This window comes from Ranitomeya variabilis, chromosome 8, assembly GCF_051348905.1.
Source record: "Ranitomeya variabilis isolate aRanVar5 chromosome 8, aRanVar5.hap1, whole genome shotgun sequence".
NCBI classification, from domain to species: Eukaryota; Metazoa; Chordata; class Amphibia; order Anura; family Dendrobatidae; genus Ranitomeya; species Ranitomeya variabilis.
In genome coordinates this window covers 200,878,183-200,899,756 of record NC_135239.1, presented here as the reverse complement: position 1 = coordinate 200,899,756, position 21,574 = coordinate 200,878,183, and the positions used below count along the sequence as shown (strand labels likewise).

Here is a 21,574-nt window from a genome sequence, read left to right as displayed (position 1 = left end):
TCCTGTAGATCCCGAGGTTTTTTTTTGTAAAGGTCCGTTGGCATGGAGCTATCCCAAACATAGTAGCTATGGTGTATATATTACTTGTAAACAACTAATTCATTACACCCAACAGTAATCATTATTAGCATTCCCTATTGTAGGTAGTTGTTCTCAATAAAGGCATCTAAGGCCATGTGCACACGTTCAGGATTTTTCGCGTTTTTTTCGAGTTTTTTCGCTATAAAACGTGATAAAAACGCGAAAAAAACGCTACCATATGCCTCCTATTATTTACAGTGAATTCCGCATTTTTTGTGCAAATGTTGCGATTTTTTCCGCGAAAAAATCGCATCGCGGAAAAAAAAGCAACATGTTCATTAAAAATGCGGAATTGCGGGGATTCCGCACACCTAGGAGTCCATTGATCTGCTTACTTCCCGCACGGGGCTGTGCACACCATGCGGGAAGTAAGGAGATTATGTACGGTTGGTACCCAGGGTGGAGGAGAGGAGACTCTCCTCCACGGACTGGGCACCATATAATTGGTCAAAAATAAAAGAATTAAAATAAAAAATAGTCCTATACTCACCCTCGATGTCTTCCCGCCTCACCGCTGCATGCTGCCGCTTCGGTTCCTATAGCTGCTGTGCGGTGAAGGACCTGTGATGACGTCACTGTCTTGTGATTGGTCGTGAGCGGTCATGTGACCGCTCACGTGACCGCGACGTCATGGAAGGTCCTGCGCGCACACACCAGCTATAGGAAGAGGAACGGACGCCGCTGAGGAGATGTCTGGGTGAGTATAACCATTTTTTTATTTTTTTTATTATTTTTAAACATTCTATCTTTTACTATAGATGCTGCATAGGCTGCATCTATAGTAAAAAGTTGGTCACACTTGTCAAACAGTATGTTTGACAAGTGTGACCAACCTGTCAGTCAGTTTTCCAAGCAATGCTACAGATCGCTTGGAAAACTTTAGCATTCTGCAAGCTAATTACGCTTGCAGAATGCTAAAAAAAAACGCAAAAAAAACGCAAAAAAAAAAATGCGGACTTCTTGCAGAAAATTTCCGGTTTTCTTCAGGAAATTTCTGCAAGAAATCCGGACGTGTGCACATACCCTAAGGGGTAACATTTCTCCTTGCACAGAGTGACATGCCAGTGTAAGGTGACTTTTAGGCCATGCAACGGTTCTCTGGGAAAATTAAGTATGCAAATTGTCTCTTCTTAGAGGAAGAGGACTAGAACTCTAGCGCCATCTATTGGAAGTAGCAATCCTAAAAGTCAATATCGACCCTTGCCACATGACTTTGGATAAAAGCCAAACCAGAATCTCACGTTGCAGACACATATTTCAGGGTGTTGTCGCTCCTCAATTCAAAGCTAAATATCTGATCTGGCTGTATGAGAGTCCTGTGACTGTGATCTCTAAGGGGTAACGTTTCTCCTTGCAGAGAGCGATATGCCTGGCATGCCAATGTAAAGAGACTTATAGGCCATGCAATGCTCCTCTGGGAAATTAAGTATGCAAATTATCTCTTCAGAAAGGAAGAGGGCTTGAACTCTAGTGCCACATGTTAGAATTAGCAATCCTAAAAGTCAGTATAGTATTGCATGGCCTATAAGTCTCCTTGCAGTGGCATATCAGACTTGTCATTCTAAGCAAGGAGAAACGTTAAACCTTTGAGCCCAGTCAGAGGCCTATCGTACTGCCAAATCAGATCTCATACTTTGAACTGAGGAGGGGCAACAACCTGAAACACCGTGTCTGCAAATCAAGAGTCTGGTTTGGCTTTTATCGCAAGTCATGTGGCAAGGCTCGTTAAAGGGTTGATATTAACTTTTAGGATTGCTACTTCCTAGAGATGGTGCTAGAGTTCAAGTCCTCTTCCTCTCTGAAGAGACGATTTGCATCAATAAGGGGTCTCAAGTCCAACAGATAAAACCTTGCTAAACTTGCTGACTTTGGGAGGAATAGTAATAATCTAATGTGTATGGTGCTGTTCCAACTACCCAACAGCCATTGTCGAGAGACAAAGAAGAATTGGGCATGCTGAATTTCAATATGCCTGATCCTTTATTCCTATGGGATTTTAAAAGGTTTGGAAACAGCCTATGTGCCTTTCCTGGATGACTTAAACTAGTAGGCTTAGCCGAGTCAAGTGTGCATATTTATGGACAAGTCGTGGATAAAATAATTTCTTGGCCACCTTAAGGGGTTAGTCCTGTCTTTTACATTTATGGTGTATATAAAGGATGCCATAAATATATGATAGATGTGTCTTTCTCAAGCATAGGGCTCCATCACAATCTTGTGTCCCACGAGAGTTGGCCACGCATGTGCAGCTTGCTCTATTACTATAGGAGCCACCATGTTTTTGGGACGCAGTAAAATATCTAAAATGTTGCTCCTTCAACTATTACAACTAATGTACGGTACTGGTCTCCTACTATAGGGTGCAGGGTCCTTTTGGGAGCCACGCTTATAGTTACACCTTAATAGTATTCATTCTTAGATTACTCCGCTCTTCAAACCAAGCAAAATTGGAGAATAGTGGGGGGCAAAGAAAGTGCATGAAGATTATAGAATAATGGGGCAAAGATGGGGCATGAAAATCGGAGAATAGTGGTGGCCATAAAAGGGGCATGAAGATTAGAGAATTGTGGTGGGCATAGAAGGGACATGAATATTAAATAGTGATGGACATAGAAGGGGCATGAAGATTGGAGAATAGTGGTGGGCAAAGAAGGGGCATTAAGATAGGAGAACAGTGGGGGCAAAGAAAGGGCATGAAGATTGTAGAATAGTGAGGGCAAAGAGGGGGCATGAAGATTGGAGAACAGTGGTGGGCTTAGAAGGGGCATGAAGATTGGCGAATGGGGGGCAAAGGGGCATGAAGATTAGATAATATGGGGGAGCAAAGAAGAGGCATGAAGATTAGAGAATAGTGGAACAAAGAATGGGCATGACGATTGGAAAATAGTGGGGGCAAAGAAGGGGCATGAAGATTGGAGAACAGTGGTGGGCAAAGAAGGGGCATGCAAATTGGAGAATAGTGGAGCGCAAAGAAAGGGCATGAAGAAAGGAGAATAGTGGGGGGGGCAAATAAAGGGCATGAAGATTGGAGAATAGTAGGGGGAAAATGAAGGGCATGAAGACTGAGCGCTATATCAGATACACTTTTAGCCACCCGCCTTATTAATCACATTTTTTTGTGACCAGTTACACGGAGAGTATCTTGCGTTCCAGGGCACAAACAATTATAATCGCTATTTCTTTCAGAGAGGGAGGGCGAATTGTCCCACGCTGCCATAAAGCGAGATAAGCCGTCAGTGCTGCAATTTCTTTTATAACAATTTCATGGGTAAAACGAATCTTTAACAATAGAGTTACATTGAATATGTTGTGTTCCAATTTAACAAAGTTGGCCGGTTGGCTGCCATCGTCGCGCCGCCTTGGCGAAAAGTGCGACATTAACCCCATGATTTCATGGACCCGCGGTAACTCTTGATTACGTTCAGTGTTGCATAGTTGCCTCTGAATAAAACGACTGCTTTGTATGCAAGGCAGCAGTATGAAGATATATAGAGGGCCCTGGGCTAAATAGGGAAGATAATTACATTTGGAATTTTACAGAGTTTAAAGTCATTTGCAGCTTCAAATAGTCACCGAGAAATATCTGCAAAAACAGACTTAAACTTTCTGTTGTTACTTAAAAAAAAGAAAAAGGCATATATCTTTTTAATTACATAACATTTTAATTCCTATCTCAATTTGTCTTGTGTCATTTTTGGCTCCTACATGAATCTGGGCCTTTCTTTCTTACTTCCCTCCCACTGTACTCTTCATTAACCCAGTATGGCCTAATTTATTTCCCAGTATCGTAGTGTGAAGCGTAAATTATCGAGTCTTGCAGAAACAATTACAGGAGGAAGTTGGTGATGTGGTCATATAAATGGAAACCAACCACACACCAAGCAATTATGCACTTTTATTAAGATTTACAGCTGATATTTTAGAGTGGAAAGAATACATCAAACACTGGTTTTTCTCCAGCGAAATTTTAACACCACAAGTAGTTTTTATTGTTGTTCTAAATGGTCATTTCCGATTATTTCTTGTTCAAAAGAAAAATGAAAGGTCAATTTTATAAGAATTTCTGGTCAAGCAGCAAAATTTTGTTTTATGATTTTACTATATTGTAATTTTTTTTTCTTCTTTTAAATTGACTTATTTACACACAAATCACTTATGAAGTCTTCTTATAATAAAATGGATAAGTGCAGCGAACTTCCACCTCTGATGCAAAAGATGATAGAAGTTGACTGCAAAACAAAATTTATTTCTAATTCCCATTATTTAAATCAGGTTTTGTGTTAAATATTATTTTTATTATATTTGCGAATGTTTTTTTTTTGTTAAAAATAAAAATGAGAAATCTTGCATTTTGCACACTGGCCACTGGGGCATTTTTAGACTTTAGCTTTCTGTTGTGTCAGGAATTAACACATGTACATTAGCAGCAGTAGTCAGGCTCCGACTCTATCGTTTGTATTGAAGCATGTAATGAGCGTGTGCAAAGGTAATTGTGAATGGTGGATCCTGTGTTATCTACTGTATATAGAGATGTTATCAGTTATTGTACAGGAGGAGGAGGTGAGCTGTGACATCACCTATTGTGAATGGTGGATCCTGTGTTATCTACTGTATATAGAGGTGTTATCAGTCATTGTACAGGAGGAGGAGGAGGTGAGCTGTGACATCACCTATTGTGAATGGTGGATCCTGTGTTATCTACTGTATATAGAGGTGTTATCAGTCATTGTACAGGAGGAGGAGGTGAGCTGTGACATCAGCTATTGTGAATGGTGGATCCTGTGTTATCTACTGTATATAGAGGTGTTATTAGTCATTGTACAGGAGGAGGAGGTGAGCTGTGACATCACCTATTGTGAATGGTGGATCCTGTGTTATCTACTGTATATAGAGGTGTTATCAGTCATTGTACAGGAGGAGGAGGTGAGCTGTGACATCAGCTATTGTGAATGGTGGATCCTGTGTTATCTACTGTATATAGAGGTGTGTCTGTAATCCTGCCTTTTTTAAAGTTAATGAGAAGGGATTTCTAAGTGTCTGTTATGAGACCACTGTAAGACTTCAGTATTTTTTTTTTACTCTGATTAAATAAAAAAAAAAAATGCTAGAAAAATGTCTACAAATTCTTACAAAATACGTGTACCATATAATCTTTCTAATGACACATGCCCTTACAGAGTTACAATACAAATAATGTCTCCTACCCAAATTCTGTCTGGAGCGAATCTCTGACCCTACAGTCTGATATAAGGTCTCCTAACACCACAGCGATGATCTGTGCGGTTGTGACTTACTAATGACAATAAGCAGCGAGAGCAGCCGCATTAAGGCAAGTGGTCTACGATGACCCGAGGCGTAATAATGTCTCATAATTTCCTCATGTATCGTTCATGCATTCTTTCACTTAAATTAATTTTATGCAGAATCGTTGTACAATGTCATAATGTATGCAATGAAATCCCGATCAGGTATCAGTCCTCTGCTCCACGCCGGGGAAGTTGTGAAGGTCTATTATTGAGGCCATTCTGCATGCACAAGTTCAATTAACTTTTCTTGCTGATGCCGTGCAAAAAATATATTTCTGTCCTCTGTTTCCGATGCTCAGCAACATGAGAAATATGTTAAGCATTAAACTACAACTACATCCAAAATATGTTGCAAATTTACAATTTTTTATGTAGAACTGACCACTTGCTCAGCATTCTCACATATATGTGTGTAGATAGAAGAACCAGGGATTCTTGAAGGACCTAAGTTAAGTGATATAACTCATAGGCGCTCCATACTTCTCAAAAAAAAAAAAACAGTTAAAAGCAAAATTCAAGTGAGTCTGTCAGCAGAAAATAACTGTTCAAACTAAGCACAAGCTCTGGGGTTCACTTTTGACGTGGTCTAGCCCACCTCATATTTCTATAAACCCTGATCAAGGAAGAAGGGGGGTGGATATAGATGCAAGAAAAGTAAGTGGGATGGTGCACTGAGCTCCTCGGCCTCGCCAAGAGTGCACAGAGTGTTTGGTTTGAAAAGTCATTTTCTGCTGACATACTCAAATATAATTTTTTTTTGTTTCAAAAGGTTCTCATAATTAATAGCTATAGGAATAAAATGAAAGTGGTTCTTAGAGAGTGGAACACTGATGGGAAATCGGATCCACTCTCATTGTGCCAATTGACCGGAGTCTTTGGTTGACCGCCATGCCTTCTTTATTAGCAGCTTGTCCACTTCAGTATCTATAGAATGTGAAAGCCCTGCCCCGAATAAAGAGAAGCTTATCAAAGCTATAGCCCTATACATTTTTTTATGATGGCTAAACAGAATATATTAGTAAAGGAGAAAGGGTAATGAAACATTTTGAGATTACGTTCCTACGAAGAGGAAGATCCCATAGCAAGATCAAAATGGGCGTAGGAAAGCAGAGGCAGGAGATTGACATCTCAGGTGGACTTGGACCATCTATGTAATGCATGAACGTCCATTTATCAAATTCTCTTGAAGGCCCTGGTTCCTCCAGAAAATTTCTGAAACGAGTGGCCTCATTAAAGTCAACAATCTTACTGCTAAACTCATGCTCCCAATCGGGAACCATAACAGGTATTGATCATTGTGGTTTTGTCCTGATGAAGAGGTTTGTAAACCTTGAAACGTGTTGACGAAATGAACCGAATTCACGCAGGAGAGTGACCCGGGCAGGAGAGTGACCCAACTTTGAAATGTTCCTGGCCCAGCCATTGGTTTTAGAATCTTAAATGGGCTATCTATTGAAGACAATTCCTGTTCATATATCCTATAATGGCATAAGGACTCGGGACACTCCTCTATGAGTCAGAAGGGAGAGCCACTTTGAAAGAGTGACTTCCACTCCCACTCAGATGGACTTGAGCCAACTATGTGTTACATGGACGTTCTTTTATGAAACGACTTGTTGGCCTTGGTTCACCATGAAAAATGATTTGGTACTGAAAGTGGTGACCTCGTTAGTCAACCCCCTTAATACTTGGCTCGTTTCCTTGTGCACCAAAACAGACATGTAGTTTTGTTCAGTGTCCGTCTAGGAATCGGTTGAGTATCACAATGGTGGACACATCCAGAGGAGATCCCTGTGTAACAACAATATATGGGCCCTTTACAGTCCATTAGCTCTTAATAATACACAATTCCACCTATTTTGGAGGTGGTGGGCCCCCCTTACCTCTTGAGCCTCTGCATAGCTTGCACCAATAATATGTCCACCATGGATTATGAGAGCCCACACTCCATCCGGCAGAAATACATGGCCCACACACACTCCATCCGAACAGGTTATTTGTGATACATCCCATAGGAAATAGACCCTAGTGCCAAATAATTGGTTCCAAAATCAAATTGCCGTTCATGGGGAGTTTTTTTTTAATAGGGGCCAGGTACCATGTATGAGAGCCTGGGCTCAGTTTTGGATTTATTTATACTGGATGGGCCAGTCTACCCTTGTGGACTTCATATCGGTCACCCGGTAGTTTTTCATTTTAGATGTTGTTTTGCTGATTACATGCTCATTCTGGGTCTTTAAATCCCTCCTTGTTGATCATCTTATTGTAATTTTATGCTCATTCGTAGTCTTTAAACCCCTCCTTGGTGATCATCCTATTGTCCATTACAATCCACAATTCAAAAGAAAAAAAAAAAATCCAAGAGCTGTAGGCATCGCCGGTCAGCAGCATATCTGATTTGAGCCGGTATTGATATTATATAATTGAACGAGTGTAATGGCGGCGCAACGTCGGAGACATTGGGTTGAGAATGGTAAAAGTCATTTTGTGCAAGTAACGTTCAATCAACTGTGAGGACAAGAATACAAATAAAATGGCTGCTGCAATGATTGGATTCCCATATCTTGTTAAGGGCACATACAAATATGGATTAAATTGAAGCCTCAGGTGACGCGGCATCCTCTATATCATCCCTCCCCCGGCAAGATTAATTATGTGCATTTCAGGATAATTTCAATGTCTTCCCGGACATTTTTGTAGCATTGAGCGCATGTAGAAATTGTTTATCAGCGATATTACCGGCACGCTGACATTTAGTCGCAGGTTCTGAACGCTTGTTAAGTTGGTCATTAGACCTTTAATTTTCTGTTTCCATTTTGTGCAATAGACAGGCTAAATTCCTTAAAGGGCATATCCATATTTACAACTAATTTTGCTTATTGCTCCTATGGCTCAAAAACAAAAATTAAAGCCAACAGCGTGTATATAAATCCCCTTGTATCTTCTGTCTTCAGCAAATGTGGAGACTTGTATGTCTCCATGGTTACAGACTACAAAGTAAACCCTGCTTGTAGTCTGATTTTTCAGCCAGATACCCTTCTATTTGTCTCCTAACAAAATTAGCAAGGAGTAGGGGAGAGATGGGAGGGGGGAGTATGACTACGCAAGGCTTGTTTGTAGTCTGTAACCAAGGAAACACATTCGTTTGCATTGGAGCTTTGTTATCTTGTACTATTTATTTTTTTTTCAATCATGACTTTTATCTTTAGTTTAGTCTTAAAAGTTGCTACAATGATTATATTTATGAAAAGGGAACTAAGACTAATGACTTCTCCTTATGGATATCAAATATTGGGAGTTTTATAACTCCTAACACGAATGCACAGCCGATACCTGGAGCTGCAGCCGATTGGAGAACACCGTGTACGACACAGCTCCATACACAGTCTAGTGGCTGTTCTCTGGTACTGCAGCTTAAATCACATTAACTTCAATAGGAGCTGAGCTTCATTACCCAAGATTGGCCACTAGACAGTGTTTGGAGCTGTGGTGTTTAGCTATGTACGCTGCGAATATCCACCACGATATCAGCCAGTTGCGGAAATATCGGCGGTGCAACCTGTGCAGCCAAACAGGGACCCAAGAGGTACGGGGCTCCCACTTACACCTCCAAAGCTGGTGGAGTTGTGCATTATGAGGAGCTATTGAACAGTAAAAGGCCCATATGCTGTTCTTGCACAGGGTTCTGTCTGTGTCCACCATTGGTATCAGCTGATCAGTGGGAGCCCCCCCCCCCCCGATATATTGATGACCTCTCTTAAGAATAGGTCATCAACATCTTCTCTCTAGGTATACAGAGTATTTTTGTAAACTTTCTTCTACCAATTTTTGGATATCAAGATGGTTCTTCATCTTGATTTGGCCACTAGGTGGCACAATATTATTGTTTTATCTAGAAATATTCATTCTTATTAATTTCTTACCTTGCAGCTTTCCAAAGACAAAGACCGGCTGCAAGCCATGATGACGCATTTACATGTGAAGTCAACAGAACCCAAAGCAAGCCCCCAACCTGTAAGTATCTTTATTTAGGATGGGGGGGGAGTAGGGTAAATTAATTCCGTAGTGATGTGCCCATACCGATGTAGAGCTGAAAGGGTCTACTTTTATATTGTTGCCTCTATTGCAATTAAATTGATTTTGGACGTGGTCTTTTTTTTCTCACATTGAACTTTACTATGGTCACCTGTACTTGTTTTAAGGGAAAAAATGGGAAGCAGACGAGTTCAAAATGCTAAACCACTTACCTATTGTATGAAACTCCTACCCTTGGCACCCCATTATTGGTCAAGTCAAATATGCAGGTAGATTTCTATAAGGGGGAATGGCTATAAGGGTACAGCTGTTCCCTCCATAAAACAACCTAATCTACAATGGCCGCTCTGCCCATAGACTGCTGGCATGCCACTCTCCATAACTCCTATAGACTTCTATAGAGTGAGGGCCACATACATCTACTAATGAAGATCCCATGATTCCCTTGTACCTGATAGATGACCTTCTCTAAAGTGGGGCCACTTCTTAACAGGCATTTATGGCATATCTTTTATAGAGAAACATCCCTTTAAAAAGAACCTGTCATTGGGTTAAAAGTGGCCATTTTGTGTTCTTATTTTATTCCCGCTGCTCCGTTGAGCATTCCACTTTTTTCTTTGTTTAAATCCACCATGCGGTTGCAGAGATGTAGGCTTTTTTATGTAGTGCACATTTTTATGGTCTTTACTAAGGGGGCATGGCTCACAGGGTAATAATGCAGAGGAGCCTAAAGACACGCCCAGGAGGATCCTGTAAGCCACACCAAATACAAAGGCCCATATCTGTGGAACTGTATGGCGGATTTAAAAAAGAAAAAAGTGGAATACTCAGGGGAGCAGTGGGAATAAAATAAGACCAAAAGCTAGACACTTTTCTTTCTCATGAGGATCCAGGTGGAAATGACAATCCAATTATATAAAGTCATCTCCATGAGTGCTTTACTTGTTTCTCAAGGGTAACTTATCGTTAAAGGTGGACTAGTCTATAATTTTGTTAATTTCTTTATTTTTGTTTCTGACATTTAGACCATTTATTTACTTTTGCACAGAACCTCCCAATAAACATTTTTTACATTTTTTTTCAATTTAAGGGTGCGTTAACATTATCTTTCCTTCTTGCTCCACACAGTGCTTCTTTATTATATGCACACGGGCAGCATATTTTTGACTGCAAAATGAATAGCTTTGGAATTCATACACAGCGGGCTTTCTTTTGAGGAAAGTCTAATATTTCCGCACAGCGCTTTTATAACCATTTATTTAGAGTCCAAAGCGAACCTTTGACAGGTTGAACGTTGTTACAAGCGAACATAAAGCTCACTGATATGTAAACCGACAATAGACTGCCTGTGTGAGGTTTGCTATTGTCAGATGCACAGATTGTTTGGATTAGTCTATGTAAATTTATGGTTGTACCACCCTTTGGAGATTGGGGAGGGGTGGGGAGAGAAAAATCACATTTGTATATGAAAAGTGTCTTCGCTTGCAGGCAATCAACTCCAAACCTATTTTTTATATTGAGTTCTTTTTTTTCCTCCTCTTCCATTTTTATAAGAGTGAGTAGCATGCGGCATTGTTTGCTCGCTGTCTGCTCGATTTCTATGATCTTTTGAGTATGCTGTATAGAATATTTTACGTAGTGATGTGATAAATTTCAATTACAAGAGCGTTGAGATAGATATAAAAATATTGGAAATGTGATTGCTAGGCATCGGAATAACAAAAGTAGTAAAAAAAATTAAATTCATGAGTTTAAGTTATTACCGTAGTTATATTTTGATTGGATAGGAAAGTGAAGCATCTCCGGGATTTGTTATGTACAGTAACTTTTTGGCATATGATTCTTATGAAAGTGGTGAGAAGATATTTTTCATTTTATTCAGCTTTGAAGGGTTATGGAATCAAAGCTGTATGCTTTATTAGGGAATGTGAACCTCATGGGCGGGTCTTTAGAATCTTCTTTATTAGCCTTAGAAGAGTCACTGTAAAGTTCTTACTTTACCTTATGTATCCAAGTTCTGTATGACCAGACATTTTTTGAATAATTGACGGAGAACTAGGGTTACTCTTTAGAAAAATGCAATTTATGGCCAGCTACAGAGTCTTCAGCTCATAAATGGAATGTAATTAGCTCAAAATAAGGCTACTTGTTCAGGGTTAATTCTAGGCAAAAGATAAATCTGCTGACATGCTCCTTAACTCATGAATAAAAATGAGCGAATAGGTTAGAGGGAATGGTCAAATTTTACAAAAAAAAATTGTCTGCCACTTTTCTGTTTTGTAAATAGCTGAGGAAGTTGGGAAAAATACTCACCTTGCCACTCACCTGTCCTGCAGCTGTAGCCCTCCTTCGAGTCCTATGCACAGCTTCTTGCTGTACCTTCACTTTGCGCTGGGGCTTCTGGCGCAAAGAAGGTCTCTGACGTTACAGCACACGGCACTGGCTATGCCTTGGCAACATATGTCGTGATGTCAGTGCTGCAAGCCCCTCTACAGAGTGAAGATGCAGAAAGAGAATGTCCTTCGCAGTGCCAAAGGAAAGAAGAAGCCGGAGGCTACTGTACATAGGAGCAGAAGGGTGGATGCAGCATTGGGACTGGTGAGCAGCGAGACTATTATTTATTTACTAGATGGTGGCCCGGTTCTAACGTGTCGGGTATTCTAGAATATTCTGACAGAACTATGTCGCACTGTGACTGACTGAACGTGTTCAGTAAACGTAAGTGAACTATGTCACACTGTAACTGACAGAACTTGTTCAGTAAACGTGACTGAACTATGTGGCACTGTGACTGACAGAACTTGTTCAGTAAACATGAGTGAACTATGTCACACCGTGACTAACAGAACTTATTCAGTAAACGTGACTGAACTACGTGGCACTGTGACTGACAGAACTTGTTCAGTAAACGTGACTGAACTACGTGGCACTGTGACTGACAGAACGTGTTCCGTAAACGTGACTGAACTATGTCGCACTGTGATTGACAGAACTTGTTCAGTAAACGTGACTGAACTACGGCCGGACTGCGCCTGTCGCTGATTTGTCGCAGGTGACTGCAGCGACCAATCAGCGACGCGGGATTTCCGTTACAAACAGACAGAATTAGAAACATTTGATTTGCATGTAGCAAATTGGAAAAAATTGGAAAATTTTTGGTTAATCCCAACCACAAAATAGGGACACTGATCATTTCTAGATGGATTTTGTCTCTCTTGATTTTCTTTATTGTAAGAATAGTTCTTTTTCAGATGTGGTTATTTCCATGTTTCAGTAATTATTGCAGCTGTCAATGTGAGATGACAGCACTTCACAGCTCACATGCATCTAGTATCGGGACTGTAAAAACACAAAATTTCAACGGTTGACTAACTTGTCTATTTGCAACGTAAAAAACAAAAAAACAAAATCTCTAAGGACAAATTTGTTGGATCAGACAACATTGTGTACTATGCTGGTCATCTCATTCTAAAACCTTGTGATGCTGAGACAACTGCTTAAGCAACATCTGCTAAGGCTGCAACATCTCATGAGCATAACCCAAGGAAGGGATTTGGAATTACCAATTTTGATGCCACTTCTTCCCCATGTGCCTGCAGGTAATAGATATCCCTTCGTAGCCATAGATTAATGTTGCAGCTTTTCATATTGGACTAAGCTGTTTTGGAAAGATGGGAATAATCTGGCCAATTTTTTAAAGTATTTTTTTCAATGACTTCTCCAAGGTCTAGTAGATAAAATAGATTCACGAAAAATCTTCCATGCCCAATAAATTTTTGTGTTTAAGGTTTTGTTTCTCCGCACAGGATGAGGATCGTTGATTAAAGTTGATTAGGTCTATTATTTTTATAATGAATTAGTATACTTAATTTTCCTGTCCGTTGGTAATTTTTGTATTTTTTTTCCTGTGCAAAATTAAGGCAATAAAGACCATTCCATGTATATGCTCTGGATGGAGGCGCACAGAGTCCAAATAACCAACCTTGGATACTCTTGCTTGCCACATAAAGAGAGCTTTTAGTTATTACTTTAATAATGTAGCAATTGTGGGGGGTTTTTTGTTTTTATTTTTGGCAGATTTGTGCTGAATCCATAGGGAAAAAAACTTTTGCATGCCTTGTTGGAGGCACAAAGAGTATAGGCTTACAGACTATGGATTTTATTTCAATGATGTTAGAGATGAGCAAATCGATTCCCAGGACCGTGGTCTTTCAGTAGACCATGACCAACAGACCAGAGTGATGAGAGCCTTGTTCTAGCGGCTTAGCTCCCCAGTGTCTCTTTTGATTGGTCGCTCACCTATGATCCCGCCCCTGAGGCACTGGGAATCCAAATAGTTAGGAGGCAGTTCACAGGGTTCTTGCTCAGTGGACACGGGTTACTGTAAATTGATTCGTTCATCTCTAATCGATACCTAGAACACAGATCTGTAATATATCCATGTGCATGGGACCCAATGGAGAAAAAAAAAACCATTGAAATGAACAGTTCATGATTTGCTTCCGTGAGACACTTAAGGTGTCTATAAAAACCCCAGAACTATATTTTAATTAGAAAAGTTGTCAACAACATTTTGTATATTGTATCTAGGGGATAATTGCTTTTTCCTTATTCCCAAACGTCACACAACTGTCATCCATGAAAAGAGGCAATATAATTTTTTTTCTAATGGCTGAGCAGTAATTAAGTTTTTCCGACAGTGCACCAATTCAGACTTGACCTAAAACATTTAAAATAACATTTTCAAATCAATTGCTTGGTTAAATATTCCATTCTGTATACTGTATTTCTTTTCTGTCTAAGCGGAAAGCAATTAAGGATATATATATATTCCCCCCCCCCCCCCCCCCCCAAAAAAAAAAAAAAAAAGACAGAAACAAAAATATACAATAAATAGAAATAAGCATTAGCAATTAAACGCTCCATAAAACTATGCTGGAACATTGGTTCAATAATAACGTAACATTAAATAGTTGAATTATATGGTTTAGATGTTTGTGCAGCCAGCAAAACCAGTATAGAAAAAAGCATCGATAAATACTTCCATTGTTTTTAACTTGCGTTAGCAATTTTTATATTTACAAAGGGTGTAAATGACTATGGTTTTAAAATTTGTGTTACTAGTTAATTTCTAATAGCATTTTTTTGGGGGGTGATTTGCAAAATTGTAGTTTTGTGCAATTATTTAAACCCTTCAAATATTTATGGAATTGAGTAAATATAAAAAAAATTCAAATAAATAAAGTTAAATACAATACTAGAATATCTATGAGAAAATAAACGTAGTAAATAAAAATACAGCACCATGTTATCTATGGTAAAATATAAAAAATATCAAAAAATAAAGTATATGTACAGCGCCATACTATAGAAAAAGAAATAAAAAAATAAAAAATTCAGTGCTAGAATGCCTACAAAAAATGAGAAACTAAATAAAATAAAAATACACCATCGTGCTATCTGAAAAAAAAATAAAATAAAAAAAATTAAACATAAAAAAGTAAAAATACAATACCATGCCATCTAGGGGAAAATATAAAAAAATATAAAGAACTAAGATAAGAATATTGATACCATGTAATCTAATAGAAAATATAAGAAATATCCAAAAAATAAAAACTCTTCGCCATACTACTTAAAAAGATATAAGACCTATAAAAAAAAGAAAAAGTAAAAATACAGTGTCATGCTATCTAGAGGAAAATACAAAAAAAAATTAAAAAAAATAGAATAAAAACTCAGTGCCATGCTTCCTATATAAAAAAAAAATAAAAATACAATGTTTTGCTATCTGAAAAAAAATATATAAAAAAAATAAAGTAAAAATACAATACCATGCTATCTATGGGAAAATATATTAAATATATATTAAAAAAAATATATAGTACCATATATCTAAATGAAAATATAAGAAATGTAAAAAATAAAACTCTGTGCTATACTACCTACAAAAAAGAGAAAAAATAAAAATACAGCGACTATTTTAAGGTAGTTTGTTGGCTATTATCTAAGAACTTGAAATTTGTAATTTCACATAAAAATACTACTTGTTTTTTTTTTTTACCAGTGACCTCAAATGACAGGAGTTGTCTCTTTAAAATTGTCATCTCGCTGCTACTAACTGCCCATCTATCCATGTTACCGTCTCCAATCTTTTGTGATTAAAGCCCAGAATTTCAGTGCAATTAAATCATCAATTCTGACCCTAAGCAGACTGGCGCGGCTAATAGCAGAAATCTGTGCCCTGGAGCATGCAGGAGAACACCGGGCTGGCCAATTTTGTTGGTCGGGGTGCTGTGTTCGGTTAATGCTACGCCCCTTAAAAGGGTTAAAATCTCATATTTATTTAAGTAAAGATATAAGCACGTCTTCATGATCTCTGGCTCGTCTTCTCGTGTAATACATTTAGGAAAAACAAAAAAGATACAATTATGTGTACTAAGCGGGACAGTTAATGGAAATCCATTTTGATTAGGGGTTTACATCACTGCCTGTTTATGAAAATTACTGATGACTCATTCATCATTTTATAAAGATGTTGTAGCCAACAAGGAAAGAGCTTGAGATCTTCGTCATATTGACATGTAATTTACAAATTGAGTGCAGAGACTAAAGAAAATGAAAAAAAAAATGAAAATAATATGAATTTTGTTTGGAAATATGATAAAAAAAATTTAAGACGAGTTTTTGAGCCTATTTTGAGATGGGGAGTTGGTGACGGAGACTGGTGTGAATAACAACAAAATGAACGTAGTCTTACCAAGCCATGCCCCAAATGATGCTAAAAGTCGAATTTCCCTGTGGCTCCTATATAGAGCCATATGTACAGTATGTGGGAGGTGTACAGAATTCTTTGTTTCTCTACAGGGAGTGAGTGCAGCTTTTTATTTCAATACACAGAGTTGGGCGGGTCTCTCTACAAGAAGTGAGGGAAGGTCTTTGTCTCTCTACAAGAGTGGGAAGATCTTTGTCTCTCTACAGAAAGTGGGGGTGAGTCTTTGTTTCTCTACAAGAAGTAGGGGCGGGTTTTTGTCTCCAGGAGAAGTGGGGGCGGGTCGTTGTCTCTCCAGGAGAAGTAGGGGTGGGTCTTCGTCTCCAAAAGTAGGGGTGGGTCTTTGTCTCTCCAGGAAAAATGTGGCAGGTCTTTGTCTCCAGGAGAAGTGGGGGCGGGTCTTTTTCTCTCCAGAAGTAGGGGTGGGTCTTTGTCTCTTCAGCAAAAATGGGGGCGGGTCTTTGTCTCTGCAAGAGAAGTAGGGGTGGGTCTTTGTCTCTCCAGGAGAAGTGGGGGTGGGTCTTTGTCTCTCCAGGAGAAGTAGGGGCGGGTCGTTGTCTCTCCAGGAGAAGTAGGGGCGGATCTTTGTCTCTTTGTCTCTCCAGGAGAAGTAGGGGTGGGTCTTTGTCTCTCCAGGAGAAGTGGGTGCGGGTCATTGTCTCTCCAGGAGAAGTGGGGGTGGGTCGTTGTCTCTCCAGGAGAAGTAGGGGCGGATCTTTGTCTCTCCAGGAGAAGTAGGGGTGGGTCTTTGTCTCTCCAGGAGAAGTGGGTGCGGGTCGTTGTCTCTCCAGGAGAAGTGGGGGTGGGTCGTTGTCTCTCTACAGAAAGTGAGGGTGGGTTTTTATCTACAAGAAGTGGGGGCAGGTCTTTGTCTTTCCAGAGGAAGTAGGGGCGGGTTTTTGTTTCTCTACAGGAAGTGGGGGGTATTTTGTCTAGCTTCAAAAAGTAGGGGTGGGTCTTTGTTCTCTACATGAAGTTGGGACAGGTCCTTGTCTTTTCCCAGGAAGTAGAGGTGGGTCTTTGTTTCTCTGCAGGAATTGGGGCTGGGTTTTTGTATCTGCAGAGGAAGTGGGGGTGAGTCATTGTGTCTTTAGGAACTTGCCACAGAGATTTGTCTCTGCTTCTGGTTTCCTGACTGTTGAATTGCATACTGGCATAACAAACAGGCTTTCGGTTCAGGCTAGACAAGCCAGTGGTTAATGTCAAGAGAAATGCATACTAAATAGTGAGACAGAGGAAGTTCCAGTAGCTAAAGTGCTGATAGAATGCTGATGAAGAGGTATAACCCATTTAAACACTAGATGACAAGTAACAGAGGATGAGAATCGATTAGCTGTAACTTGTAAGTAATGTGGGAAGCAAAGCCACTTTTGATTGTCAGTTACAGGTATTCTTATTTTCTGTCCTTTATCCTTAAGGAGGGCTACATAAAATAAACAAAATGTATACAAAAATAAGTTGACTTTTCCTGGTAAGGTATGAGGCACGATGACTGATTTCCAGTGAATTGACCCTCCAAATGCAACAGTAGCCAACACAATGGCTTCCCCATGGTTAGGCGACTGACACACTAGACGATCATTTCATACGATCCTGCCTTACATCCTACCTATGAAACAGGAACTTTCTGCTCATCAAATTTCACTATCTAAAAATATATATAAGAAAAATATGTATAAAACACTTCAATAGCAATTGACAAGGTCAGCATTTCATCAAATCCTCGATTAAGCCTTCAAATAGATGTGGGAGATGAATCGCCCTGCGCTCCCAGCTCCTGCTTTTTGTTCTCTCCTTCCTCCCAGATTGCAGTCATGTTTAATTTGGAAACTGGGCTCTTTTGGCAAATTAGCAATTAGAACAATTTTGTGGGAATATGTATATGTGTCATTAGTTTTCCTGCAAATTAATAGCGGGAGCAGAGGTCAGGCAGACATTTTCCACTCGACTGCTGCTTTGCTGTTGAGATTTGGCACTTTGTTTTGGAACAGCCTCAGCTGCAGTAAAGCCACAGTCTTCCTCCAGGATCCATCTGTTAATTAGTTTACCTCATAGCTATTATTCCAAATATTGCTGCCTCCCTCCTTTTAAAATACGATCACTGTTTCGACCAAACATTCCAGCAACACCCTGCACCCTCTTCTCCCTGACATCGGGGTTATTCATATGCAGTATTTAATCTTCAGTTCGCCTCCATAAGCATCTCCTAATTAGAGTCCTTACAATACAATTTCATCTGGTAATTAGCCAAGATTGGCTGCTTACCCCGTCTTGTCTTAGCGGCAGTGGGTGTGAATCAGTGTCATTTGTCAAAGTCTGTTAAGGCACCCTTTTTACTTTATTCTCCACCCACTTCCGTGTCTCCTTCCTTTTTTAAATCCACTCTTTAACTCAAGTGAAACTTGTTTATCCTGATTTGAAAGCAGAACAAGATCCTTTAGGGCCCCCGCACACATTATTAGAAAAATGTCAGATGAATCCGCCAATGTTCTAGTGTGTATGGGGGCACCGGCTGACTGGTTGGAAGATATGTCGATGGCACATGTCCAATTTCAGACTGCCGATTCCATTTTTCTCTCTAAGATAAGCAGACAGCCACCATGTTCGTGGGCGGTTTTCTCATTGAGAACACATCAGTGCTCGGTCGCGCAAGCGCTCCAGTGTATGGGAGAGACTGTCAAGATGGCTTGTCAGCCGAAACATCATTCGATGGATAATTCGGCCATCAACCATCTAACATGTATGCCCAGCCTTAGTCTTTTACTTTTTTTGGGTATCTTGAAGGTTCTACTAAATATGTGACAATCCTATAGTGCAGGTCTTCCTACGTAGACCGCTGGCCTTTTGGGCTCCCTGAGGGTCTTGGTGCAACCTTAATATGCCATGTAGTTACACCCTAGTCCAAATGGGTTACAGAGTGAAAATGGCAACCAAATCCATAGCCTTGGAGTAAGTTTTTGTTTCTCACCATCCAAAAACTTGGTGGACTAAAATATAAGTCAGTAGGAGTCTGTTTAGCATCAAAAGTATCAGTCTCTTTGTTCAGGAGACTATCCATATGTTACAAATAAAGTTAACTTGTCCTGTGGGAGTGCTGTGAATGAATTGGACACCTGCTGTCAAGTTCTCCCACAGATTACATCAGATCATTGGTGGACACTCTGTGATCAGCTTACCATTAGTTTTTTTTTTTCCATTCTGCAAAAGATCTATCTCCCAAGTACCACCAAAGAGTTCTACATTGATGAGGAACACCACAAAACTGTCTCTTCACAGATGAGTTTCTGGCTTGGCATTTATTGCTGGTCATGTTGCATGGCTTGGCAAAGGGGTCACAGTGACTTATTGGGTTACTACCTCTTGAGGCAGTGCTTGCAAGATAGTTTCTTTTGTATTGATAGATCTAATTTGCATATTTTTTCCCACCCAGCCTTACCAGTAAGACTCCATACCCAGCTGGTCTCTTTAAGCAGATCCAGTACTTTCCTCAAAAAATCCTTAAACGATAAGAATCAGCTAATCTACTGAAATTCACCTTCCGCCAGACAATTCGATTTACATCAAAATAATTTGATGTGAATGAAATGGGAAAAAACTTACCAGAAAAAGAAACGGCCTTGCCAACACCATATCAGTTGGTTGGGTTAACTGGGGCGTCTGTCTTTGTGGGGTGCACTCATATAGTGCTGGACAGCCCGCCTGGTCTAATAGCATGGGCATTATTAAAAGGCTATAAGCCAGACACTGTGCATTCCATGTACCTGTGTGACTGGTGTCCTACACAAGCCTCATTTGTGTGCATTTTTTACTAGGCAGCTACCCCCCCATGAATTGGTAGATGTGCGAGTGGCTGTTTTCATCAATATTTTGCACCTGTGCTGCCCCTACCTTAATCATGGGGGTCTGCTGCATCCTGCTAAGAGCATTTGTAATATGACTTGGTGTTGGTAAGTCTGTTTCTTTTTCTGGTATGTTTTTTGAATTTATATCCATGAATCAAATGGACCCCAATTAAGTTAAGATTAAAAAAAAAAATACATTGCCCATAGTCACAGCTCCCCATCGGGTCTCCTGCTGTGGTCTGCTCTATGGTTGTTTAAGACAATACTCTTATTGGTGGCAGATATGCCGAAGAGTGAAGACTGAAATGACCACCATAGATAGAGGGAGCCAATAGAGGACTGGACCAGGATCTGTGGGACAAGTGAGGGGTGAGATGAGTATAATATTTTTTTAAACCCCTACATAGCCCTAAAAGGTATCCAGCAAAATGTTTTCTGGCTGGTTTCCATTTTGATGGATTTTGAGTGAGTCAAATCACAAGAGATTTGGAATTTGTCAAATTTTGTATTTTTGTCAAATTTGATTTGTTTTGAATCGATTTGCTCATCTCTTTAAAAAAAAAAAAAAAAAGTTGTTGAAAGCCGACAATAGGCTTAAGAAATAAGGATTTAACTTACAGAACTGTTAGCGAGGATTAAAACTTCATACAAACATATAAAAAGTGCAAACTAACAAAAACCACAAAAGGACACCACCCCGCGATGGATCCAGACTTAATGGACTTGTACCAAGCGCACGTGCGTCTTTGTTCGCCTTGTTGAAAATCAACATCTGTATCCTATTTAAGACAAGAAAAAAAAACGACACATTTCCATAATAAACTGTTAAAAGGCTGCATTAGTTGTCTGTTCTCTGGGGATTATCTTTAAATCACAGCTCGTATCACACAGAGGACCGACTTGTAATGCGAGTTGAGGTATATTGATAAACTCTAAAGGTCATGTATGGGGAAGAGCTGCAGTTCGGAATCTGTCTGGATAAAATTCCTCTTAAATGAGTTCATTTCTTTCAATCTTTGATTAAAAACAATAAAGACATTCTATCACTCTAACATAGAATTTCCTTATTGTGGATGGTAGTGACACCCCCATCCCCCGATCCCGATAGTCCTGTCTCCTTTACTAAATTGATTTTGTAATTATTCTCTGGTAAGGTACCATTTTTTGGAATCAATTAATGAAACACTAAGGTTCTCTTGATTAATTCCATATATTGTACCTTTCCTTAACATGACTTCATATTTTTTGGCACCCGTTACGCTATTCCACCGTTAGACTGGCAAATTATGTTTAATGGCAGTAATACAGTTATGGGCTTTTTTATATATATATTTTACTTATACCTAATTTATGTTGAAAAAAAAAGAAAGAAATGCCTGACATAGTAATAAGACTGACTGATTGCCGAATTTTACACCGTCTTGAATGTGGTGTTTGATTTATATGGTCTGGATAGCCCTCAAAAATAAGTTTGCTGTCTCAAAAATTGAAAAATTTAAATGAACTTTGTTAAACCAATATTAGAGTTCTGCTTAATG

At 39.5% G+C, this 21,574-nt stretch overlaps 1 protein-coding gene across 19 annotated transcripts in view; it reads left to right on the top strand.

Annotated features, from left to right (window-relative positions):
* The window catches only part of FOXP1 (forkhead box P1), a 734,927-nt gene that overhangs the window by 686,199 nt on the left and 27,154 nt on the right, over window positions 1-21,574 (top strand). For all 19 annotated transcript variants that reach the window (XM_077276201.1, XM_077276197.1, XM_077276196.1 and 16 more), the window contains one exon: window positions 9,318-9,401. In XM_077276201.1, the coding sequence (XP_077132316.1) occupies window positions 9,318-9,401 (84 nt within the window). The remainder of the gene's footprint in view (window positions 1-9,317; window positions 9,402-21,574) is intronic.